General features: G+C 43.5%; 1 protein-coding gene across 1 annotated transcript in view; it reads left to right on the forward strand.

The window, feature by feature from the left end:
* Positions 1–11067, forward strand: part of LOC118370654 (melanoma receptor tyrosine-protein kinase-like) — a 49992-nt gene extending 38925 nt beyond the window's left edge. Inside the window, exons 17-27 of the mRNA XM_035755722.2 lie at positions 166–310; positions 2224–2346; positions 2584–2682; positions 3077–3262; positions 4245–4400; positions 4589–4664; positions 4795–4941; positions 5071–5168; positions 5658–5810; positions 5904–6039; positions 6194–11067. Coding sequence (XP_035611615.1) covers positions 166–310; positions 2224–2346; positions 2584–2682; positions 3077–3262; positions 4245–4400; positions 4589–4664; positions 4795–4941; positions 5071–5168; positions 5658–5810; positions 5904–6039; positions 6194–6528 — 1654 coding nt within the window. The 3' untranslated portion in view covers positions 6529–11067. The remainder of the gene's footprint in view (positions 1–165; positions 311–2223; positions 2347–2583; positions 2683–3076; positions 3263–4244; positions 4401–4588; positions 4665–4794; positions 4942–5070; positions 5169–5657; positions 5811–5903; positions 6040–6193) is intronic.
* Positions 11068–11155: the final 88 nt, after the last annotated feature.

Raw genomic sequence — 11155 nt, forward strand, 5'->3', positions numbered from 1 at the left:
ATATAACCATTTAGTCCCGTATAGGCAATAGATGAAAGATCAATCAAATGTATTTAAAGCCCTTTTTACATTAGCAGTTGTTACAAAGTGTTTGATCTTAGATTATCTTAGTGGTATTAAGAATCTATCAGGAAACTCACCCCTGTGTTGTTGCTACTCTCCCAGTGGTCACGCTGCGTCTGTGGTGGTGGCCAGAGTGGTGGGAGGCCTCCTAGTGTTTGTGGTCCTCGCCCTGGGTGTTTTTGTGCTGCTCCGCAGACGCCACCTCGTCAGGAAGAGGACACTGCGCCGTCTGCTGCAGGAGAGAGAGGTAACAGACACAGGAAGGACACAAACTGTATATTTGGACATGCATTAGACATGCACATATAGGCTGCGTTCACAGTCACACATGCGCGCTAACCAAGGTTGCCAGGTGCACGGTGCTTCCTCCGACACATTGGTGCGGCTGGCTTCCTGGTTGGATGGTGCTGTGTTAAGAAGCAGTGCGGCTTGGTTGGGTTGTGTATCGGAGGACGCATGACTTTCAACCTTCGTCTCTCCCGAGCCCGTACGGGAGTTGTAGCGATGAGACAAGATAGTAGCTACTAAACAATTGGATACCACGAAATTGGGGAGAAAAAGGGGTAACATTTTTTTTAAACTAACAAAAAAATACCAATTAGTGACAAAAAGATAAGAAATGTAAAAGTAGGCTACAAAAAAGATTCAAATAATTCCAATCCTGATTAAAATGCAACAGCGGTTTAGTGTATTGAACAGCTGGCTTTAGGACCATGCAGCGCACCCCTCAGAGAGCAGAGATGTTGTCAGACAGTTTTCTTTGCCGGTCAGCGGTTTAGGCAGTACCTGGATTGCTTTGAGTTTTATGCCGGCATTTGAGCGCAGCCTTGTAAGCCTTGCAGCCAGCTGTTCTATGCACCAGTCACTTTCACATTGATGTCGGCATAGACGGCGCGTTAAATAGGCTAGGGGAAGTAAATAGAATTTTACAAAATTAGCTATATAACTACTCGTGCCTATACAGAAATAAAATCATTCAAAATACTACACCAGAGATGGTTATTTAAATCAAATGTATTTATAAAGCCCTTCTTACATCAGCTGATATCTCAAAGTGCTGTACAGAAACCCAGCCTAAGACCTCAAACCGCAACGAATGCAGGTGTAGAAGCACGGTGGCTAGGAAAAACTCTATGAGGGGTGGCCAGTCCTCTTCTGGCTGTGCTGGGTGGAGATTATAACAGAACATGGCCAAGATGTTCAAATGTTCATAGATGACCTGCAGGGTCAAATAATAATAATCACAGTGGTTGTTGAGGGTGCAACAGGTCATCAGGAGTAAATGTCAGTTGGCTTTTCATAGCCAATCATTTGGAGTATCTCTACCGCCCCTGCTGTCTCTAGAGAGTTGAAAACAGCAGGTCTGGGACAGGTAGCATGTCCGGTGAACAGGTCAGGGTTCCATAGCCGTAGGCAGAACAGTTGAAACTGGAGCAGCAGCACGGCCAGGTGGGCTGGGGACAGCAAGGAGTCATCAGTCCAGGTAGTCCTGAGGCATGGTCCTAGTGCTCAGGTCCTCCGAGAGATTTAGCTTCTTTTAAAAATGAGCTGTGGTTTGTTTTAAGTGCGCAGTTTGGTCAGCGTGCGCTGACTACGCAATCTACTCATCACATTAGGAATAGTAGCCTATTTTACATTAGTCTATAGATGAATGCAATTCTTTATTATAAAGGTGCAATTTTATGGTCTATCGCTTCCCAAAACTTGAAACTCTGTGCTGCAGATGGATGTCGGCATTAGATATCGGCCTTGTGACTCGATAGTCTGTATTATACATTTATTTCACGTTGAACTGCAAGTATATTTGAGGTTGAGTAGAGGTTGACTTTGTATTGGCCGTTCCACAGAACTTTAAACTTAATATTGAGGTGATAATTCATGGCTGGGGTCATTTTTGTTTTTGCTCTAATCCAAATAGCATTTTAGAGTTTTTAAATTGTGTAGAAACGCAGTAAATTAGCTTCAATTTACCCACTTTCCCATACCCTGGGTTTAACTGAACTGATGCCACTGGTGTAAACGCAGCCATACAAACTCAATCACAGATGACACGCTCATGTACAACATTCAACCACAGGGGCCAACATGTTAACGACACTATTACAGGGATGAATGACACACTGGAGGTAGATAAGACACTTTGCTTTGTTGCTCCCATAGTTGGTTGAACCCCTGACCCCAAGTGGAGAGGCACCCAACCAGGCCCTGCTCCGCATTCTGAAGGAAACTGAGTTTAAGAAGATCAAAGTTTTGGGATCAGGGGCCTTTGGAACTGTCTTTAAGGTATGCAAAGTGATCAGTGCTTTTTTAATGGAGGTGGTTCAGACAGTGAATGAGTAACCTTCCATGAGACCTGAGAAACAGTCTTGTGGCAGGACACCGGGGTCTAAATCCAGTCGATCACACTCTATACAAATCATTAGTGATCAAACTGATTTTATAAAACGTGTTCCTCGTCCAGGAATAGAGTTGTGTGTCCATTAGTTTGTAAAAGGTGACATAAACATGTTCTCTCCCCAGGGCATGTGGATTCCTGAGGGAGAAAATGTGAAGATCCCTGTTGCCATTAAGGTGTTGAGAGAGGCCACTTCACCAAAAGCCAACAAGGAGATTCTAGATGTGAGCAAACTGTTTGTATAGATGTTTCTAAATGCAGCCCAGGCGTTCCCGGTTGGCCTTCTTTTTTTTCTTGCAGTCTGGCTGCGCTTCTCAGCATGTTTTTACATTTAAGTCACTTAGCAGACACTCTTATCCACAGAGACTTACAAGAGCAATTAGTGTTAAGTGCCTTGCTCAAGGGCACATTGACAGAGCTTTGTCGGCTTGGAGATTCGAACCAGCAACCTTTCGGTTATTTTCCCAACAATCTTAACTGCTAGGCTACCTGCCACCCAGCAACCTTCCAGCAGATTGCCATATCCTTCATGTGTTTTCTGAGATGTTAGACACTTCTCCAGGCATTGTGAGATCTGAAAAGATGACCTGGAACATCCTCCATCTTTTCTGTCTGCAGGAGGCCTATGTGATGGCTAGCGTGGAGCACCCCCATGTGTGTCGTCTACTGGGCATCTGCCTGACATCCACGGTGCAGCTCATCACCCAGATCATGCCCTACGGCTGTCTGTTGGACTATGTCAAGGAGAACAAGGACAACATCGGCTCCCAGTGCCTGCTTAACTGGTGTGTGCAAATCGCCAAGGTGAGCAAACAGGAAATGACTTTGCTGTGTTACATTGGTGCTTTGTCTTATTTGTAAATAAGTATGCCATACTCATGACTTTGGGGAAAACAGTCCCTCCCAACTAATCACCAGCAATCCTGTCAAAGAAGTTCTTTGTCAGTCAATCTCGATCTGACTAACGTGACAATTCTCAAATAGAACCATGCCAGCTGCTATAACAACTGTATAACCAGATACGTCTGCAATATGTAGACGAACAGCGGGTAGCGTGATTGATTATAACAAACGGGAACAAGCTTTGCTTTCTTCAACACTCACTCTGCTCTCGCAGTATTTCAGGTGTGATTAGGAATGGGTCTTTGACGGACTGATTTATTCACATAACTTCTTTGTTACCCCTTGGAACCCCCCCCCCCCACGCACATCCCCCCAAACCCCTGGCCTGAGTGGAGCTCTCTTTCCAGCCTTGGTTGTGACCTTGCCTCTTGTTATTCTTCAGTCTATTTGTACAGTAAGCCTGCTGAGGGCTAATTATTGAATACACAGAGGTCTATCTGTTCACGGCTTGTCTTGCTGTCTCAAAGAGCAACATTGTCTCATTGATTGTATGGAGATATGGATCAAAGCAGGGAGGAGCTGTAGCTATAAAGATACTAATAATGATATGTTTTATAGAGAAGGGGGAATTAGGAGTCTGAAGCGGTTAAGTCCCACTCAAAGTAGCCCTCTATGGAAGGTTAAGTAATGGGAGGTTACATTAAAGTGCCTGGTGAAAGGGACCTTGTTCGTGTCAACATTAGTACAAATGCTTACCTCTGGATAAACCAATGTCAAATTGTAGTGATAGACTCTTTTTCTCATTATAATGTGCTTTACGTTGTAAGCGGGTCCTCATCTCATCCACTACCAATTTATATGTACAGTGTCCATATCAGGACAGCTTCTGAGTCACAAGGAGTTGGTGTCTGGCGTCCATATGTCTTTTGGATGTTGTCTGCAGGGTATGAACTACCTGGAGGAGCATCACCTGGTGCACCGTGACCTGGCGGCCAGGAACGTTCTGGTGAAGACGCCTCACCACCTCAAGATCACCGATTTTGGACTGGCCAAGCTGCTCACCGCAGACGAGAAGGAGTACCACGCAGATGGGGGCAAGGTTGGAGCAACTAACATCACTGCCGTAGTCACATTTAGTGTTTTTATACAAACAGTCATGCAAATCATAGAAAATGTGGGAATTTCTCTCACAATGAATGAACCCTGAACACAATTATCTTCCAATAAAGAATTGTTACAGGATGGTCAATGGACTTGGCTGACCAATAATCCTCCATCCTACTGTAGGTGCCCATAAAGTGGATGGCACTGGAGTCTATCCTTCACTGGACCTATACACATCAGAGCGATGTGTGGAGCTACGGTAAGTCCAACTGGACAAACAGTACAATAAATATTTGTGGAAAAAGTCAAACTGAAATTCTGAACAACTACAGCTTCCGAAAGTGTCTACCTCTTTGTTCTACTGATGGTGTTTCTGTAATGACATGCAGGTGTGACAGTGTGGGAGCTGATGACATTTGGGTCCAAGCCCTACGATGGCATCCCGGCCATTGAGATAGCTGGAGTCCTGGAGAAAGGAGAGCGCCTGCCCCAGCCCCCCATCTGTACCATAGACGTCTACATGATCATGGTCAAATGTGAGTCATGTGCAGCATAGATATGTAAAGGGGATACCTAGTTATTTGCACAATTGAGTACATTCAACCGAAGTGTGTACAGATGTTTGTTTACACAATCAAGGGGTTTTATGTCTTACCTACCTTCAGGCTGGATGATCGATGCAGAGAGCAGACCACGGTTCAGGGAGCTCATCTCAGAGTTCTCCAAAATGGCCCGGGATCCATCTCGCTATCTGGTCATTCAGGTCATTTAAAAATACTTTACTCCCTCAGAATTAGATATTCTATTAGATGGTTGCATCAACTCTTATTTCTTTGATGGAACATTACAGGAAAGGTCTCTATCATAAAATAAATGTTTAATCCTAATGGGATTTGATCTATTTAGGATCAATCAAAATGAAATATTTACTCATATTGTAGTTAGGTCCCCCCTGGGTGCACGTTTTTGTTTTTGCCCTTGCACTACACAGCTAATTCAAATAATTTAAGCTTGATGATACATTGGTTATTTGAATCAGCTGTGTAGTGCTAGAGCAAAAAACTAAACTTGCACCCGGCAGGACCGAGTTTGGGAAACTCTGCAATAGGCAATAAAAAGTATTGAAAGCTATGATGGTATGTTTACTTAATTTGCTGATGAGAGCCATTTATGACCGAAGTGTCATGTTTAAACTTAAGAAAGAATAAAACACCAAGCTTTTAATCTAATTTACTCTAAATGTACATTTCAGGGGGATGATCGCATGTACCTGCCCAGTCCCACGGAACCTATGTTCTACCGTAGCCTGATCAGTACATCAGAGAACATGGAGGATGCTGAGGAGTATCTTCACCCCTATAAGGATCTCTCCACCAGACAGACCACCCAGCACCACAACTCTAGGGTAAGCGCACGCGCACACACACGCACACGAACGCACAAACAACCATATGCACACACACATCTGATGTTTGACGTCTCAATCGTCTCAACACAGAATGGCCATCCAATGAGAGAGAACAGTGTGATCCTTCGCTACATCACAGATCCCACCCACGGTGGTTCTCTAGAGGAGGACATCACAGACTCCACCCACGGTGGTTCTCTAGAGAAAGATTTCCCAGCTCTTCCAGGTACAGTACAAACGTTATCTATGATGAGTTATTCAATTAACTTTGAACACATATGCATTGAGGGCGTAACACTTCACCATCTCTGCTCTGTAATGTAAGCCTGGGTATTTACTTGACCTGTAAGCCTGGGTATTTACTTTTACCTGTATTCTAGAATACCTTAACCAGAACGGGAACACCAGGCTCTCTGACGTCTTCAACCCCAGCTATGAGGACCCCACTGAGCCAGCCTGGGCTAGTAGGCCCTCCTCTGGGTACGACCCGGACGTCAAGTTCTTCAACTTCCTGCCGTGCGTGCTGGAGATCCCTGAGTACCACAACATGGCCCGCAGTACCCTCCCTCGCTCTGTCTGCGAGCGCATGGACAACCCGGACTACCAGGAGGACTTCCTGCCTCAGGCCACACCCACCAGAAGTCACTTCCTGCCTGCAGTAGAGAACCTGGAGTACCTCGGGTTGAGCGCTGCTGTACACGCCCCTGTACGCTAGGGGTTTCCTCCCACAGAACACAGGGACAGTGAGGGACTATGGGACCTAAAGGAACTTGGATGGAGACAGATGTGGGACATCAGGGAAGGGTTTGGAGAGATTACAGTAGTGTGGTTGTCCCTTTATTTATGGAGTGAATAGGCTTTTTGCGTCGTCCTTGGATGTAAGTCAGCCGAAACCAAGATGCCGTCTGTCATGAATTGATGCTCCTGGGAAATGTGTACTCTATTTCAAATCCATGAGGCATCCACAGGTGAGTTTGGGTGACTTTACAATCAGAAGAATGAGCCAAAGCCTTGACAATACAATTATGTCACGCAAGTAATTTATTTGTACACTGTTGTTTGGTCAGTTCGGGTCGAGTGTGTGAAACAGTTGTTTTTTTATTTGTCTTGCCATGAAATGTGAATGTGGAGTGAACTGAGTACACACTGAGATACTGACCATTAAGGTCAGTGGTGGACCTTATGCTTACATTGTATTGTGGACAGTTTATTAGAGCTTTTTACTGTTGTACACACTTGAAGACCAAGAAACGATTTTGGGTACCAAAAGCTACTGGTAACTAAGAGGGTCAATTCAAAGTATTTTCAAAAAACGACACACAAATGTACAGATTGTGTTAGGCGTGCATTGATCTACACAAAAACGGTAAATAATGGCGACATATTCGGGTCTCACTTTTTATCTTAGAAAGAAAACTCTTGCTAGTATTAATAATTGCAATAAGGATGGAAAACTGGAAGAGCACAAATAGACACTATAAAAGAACTCTATGGGTGGAGAACGATTAAATGAAGGTGTGGCGGTGTGAATTAATGCCACCACCTCAAACCCCTCCCCCATTCATGGTTTCATAGCGTGTAAAGATGGTGGAATTAATTAGAGTTCAGAATACGGCGTGAAAAAAAAAATATATAAACACACATATATATATATATTTTTTAGTAAGTCTGGCTTTCAACTTACTCTTGAAAGTTGTAATAGTAGATGCACAAGGTGAAATTTCAAAATTGGGTAGTAAAAGCATCCGTTTTCCTCTTGTCAGTCATTGCATACCTTGCGAGCTATTTATAACTAAAGTAAAATGTCCAGATCAACTAGACCGTGTCAGCTAAAGTTTTTTAGCTAGGTTTTTTTGTCTAAGAAAAAGCATGATCTGGCGTATATTCTGAAAAAAAATATTTAGTGTAGAGGTGCAGACTTAGGACGAATAAACTGTAAGCTATAAAAATTGAGTTTATATATGAACTCCCAGTAACTTTTTATTGGGTAAAACAACAGGGTCACCCTGAAGAAGGCAGAGTGATGCCGAAACGTTGGTGGTTTACCCAATAAATTACTGGGAGTTTATATATAGAGTGTGCAATTCTTTATTTTTATAGCTAGGTTTTTTTAGCTCATAGATTTTGTTGTAATGTTTGAGTCACTCAAATCACATGAATATACATTAAGCATGACAAAATATGTAGAATTGCAGGAAATAAACTTTAAACCTTACATTTTATTTCGGCCAACAAGAGGGGAGTGAGCAGTTTCTCATGAACAGCGCTTGTGCCCATATAAATAGACATGTTGTGCACGCAGGGGGGATGCAGATGTTCCCCAATGCTGGAAGGGGGGCCTGAGTGAAAAAGTTGCGGAACCCCTGGTCAAGCAAACCTACTGGTTCTTTCAGATAGAAATAACAGCATTAGCCATGCATTATTGTTTACAACTTGATAAGAGCTAGGTAAATGAGTGATCCGTTTGGATAAGGGAATTGTAAATTACACTTGTTTTAGATGAACACTACATGACAAAAGGTATGTGGACACCTGCTCGTCGAACATCTAATTCCAAAATCATGGGTATTAATATATTGCTGCGGGGACTTGCTTCCATTCAGCCACAAGCATTAGTGAGATCGGGCACTGATGTTGGGCGAGTAGACCCGGCTCGCAGTCAGCCCAAAGGTGATAGAAGGGGTTTAGGTCAGGCCAGTCAAGTTCTTCCACACTAATCTCGACAATAGATTTCTGTATGGACTTCACTTTGTGCACATGGGCATTGTCATGCTGAAATAGGAAAGGGCCTTGCCCAAATTGTTGCCACAAAGTTGGAAGCACAGAATCATCTAGAATGTATGCTGTAGCGTTAAGATTTCCCTTCACTGGAACTAAGGTGCCTAGCCCGAACCATGAAAAACAGCCCAGACCATTATTCTTCCTCCACCAAACTTTACAGTTGGCACTATGCATTAGGGCAGGTAGTGTTATACCAGGATCCGCCAAACCCAGATTCGTCCGTAGGACTGCCAGATGGTGAAGCGTGATTCATCACTCCTGAACACATTTCCATTGCTCCAGAGTCCAATGGCGGTGAGCTTTACACCACTCCAGCGGATGGTTGGCATTGTGCATGGTGATCTTAGGCTTGTGTGCGGGTACTCGGCCATGGAAACCAATTTTATAAAGCTCCCGACAAACAGTTATGGTGCTGACGTTGCTTCCAGAGGCAGTTTGGAACTTGGTAGTGAGTGTTGCAACTGAGGACCAACGATTTTTACGCGCTTCATCACTTGGTGGTCCGTTCTGTGAGCTTGTGTGGCTTACCACTCCCGGGCTGAGCCGTTGTTGCTCCTAGACATTTCCACTTCACAATAACAGCACTTACAGTTGACCGGGGCAGCTCCGCATGGCAGAAATTTGACGGACGGACTTGTTGGAAAGATGGCATCCTATGACGGTGGCACGTTGAAAGTCACTGAGCTCTTCAGTAAGGCCATTACTCTGCCAAAGTTTGTCTATGGAGATTGCAGGGCTATGTGCTCAATTTTATACACCTGTCAGCAACGGGTGTGGCTGAAATAGCCGAATCCACTAATTTGAAGTGGTGTCCACATACTTTTGTATATATAGTGTAGATAAACATTTAGAGATTTGAGGATAGGAGCGTGAACAGTGTCGCGTGGACTGTTAGCTCTTGTTAACAGCAGATACGTCAGATTATTTGTGAAATTTCTACTTGTCTAACAAAACATTTTTTTACAATGGAGATTGTTTTAACAACCTGGATTTGTCTCTATCCTCGAGTTGAACATCCACGTGTGAATTAATTTATGAGTGTACAGTACCAATTCAGATGTATTTCCCCAGAAATCAGCAGTCTTAAGCAATGTTAGGAAGAAGTTAGCTACTTGTACATAAATGAACATTCCCTGGAAAGCCCCTCATTGCGACTCCATTCCTTTTGTTAGACCTAGAATTCATAGGCTGCGTTAACACAGGCAGCCCAATTCTGATATTTTTTATGCCACTAATTGGTCTTTTGGCCAATCACATCAGATCTTTTCAAAGATCTTTTTCAGGCCTCCCGGGTGGTGCAGTGGTCTAAGGCATTGCATCACAGTGCTAGCTGTGCCACTAGAGATTCTGGGTTTGAGTCCAGGCTCTGTCGCAGCCAGCCGCAACCGCAAGACCCATGGGGCGGAGCACAATTGTCCCAGGGTCGTCCGGGTTAGGGGAGGGTTTGGCCGGCAGGGATGTCATCGTCCCATCGCGCACTAAAAACTCCTGTGGCAGGCCGGGCTGCCACGCTGATGCGGTTGCTAGGTGTATGGTGTTTCCTCCGCCACATTGGTGCGGCTGGCTTCCGGGTTATGTGGACATTGTGTCAAGAAGCAGTGCGGCATGGTTGGGTTGTGTTTCGGAGGACACACGGCTCTCAACCTTCCCCTCTCCCGAGTCCGTATGGGAGTTGCAGCAATGAGACACGACTGTAACTACCATTTGGATACCACAAAATTGGGGAAAAAATGCGTTTAAAAAAAGGGAAAATACAACTAAAATATATTTTTCAGAGCTGATTTGATTGGTTAAAATATATTTATCAGAATTGAGTTGCCTGTGTAAACGCAGCCTTAGTTGCTACATCAATTTTGTTTTACTGAAATTAATGACATTGATTCTTGAAGAATATAACTTATAAATGCCTCATGAGTTGAACTAAGCTGTCGTACCACATCAGAACCCCAAATAAGCTTTTTACTCCAATGTTTATAAGCGGTATACATGTAAATAAACACTGTATAGCCTCAAAACATGGTTGAAACTATACTTTTAAATATCATGGATGGTCAGTCCTTGTATCCATTGCTCTGTCTATGAATTTGATTGTGGTTACATTTCTCCAGGCCCATCTCTCAGCTTTTTTCTAGCCGATAACAGAGGCGGCTCAAGCACTGTTTTTATGATTGTCTATGTTATTACAGAGGGGTTAGAAGTCAGTAATGCAAGTAGAAAATAGTTGGTAATTCAACTCAATTTAAGCAGTTGGTAATTGTGAGACAACTGCACGCTCTCTGAGCCAACAGTGTTTGACATGTTACCATGACGTTCTTCCTGTGTTTGTATACTGTATCTACTAGTATTTGGTGTTTAGGAAATCAATTTTAATTGTGCACTTCACACATACAAAAGTACAACATTCCACTGTAATGCTATGTCCTAGACGCTACAATGCTTAAAATAAAGGAATTACATTTTAATTTCCTAAAAAGTCAAAGCTACTTATAATCAAATTATTTCAGGGTTTCCATCGGCAATAGAAGCAGACACAATCATAATTATGTTTTTCAAACCATAAG

This window comes from Oncorhynchus keta, chromosome 4 (genome assembly GCF_023373465.1).
Source record: "Oncorhynchus keta strain PuntledgeMale-10-30-2019 chromosome 4, Oket_V2, whole genome shotgun sequence".
In the NCBI taxonomy this organism is placed as follows: domain Eukaryota; kingdom Metazoa; phylum Chordata; class Actinopteri; order Salmoniformes; family Salmonidae; genus Oncorhynchus; species Oncorhynchus keta.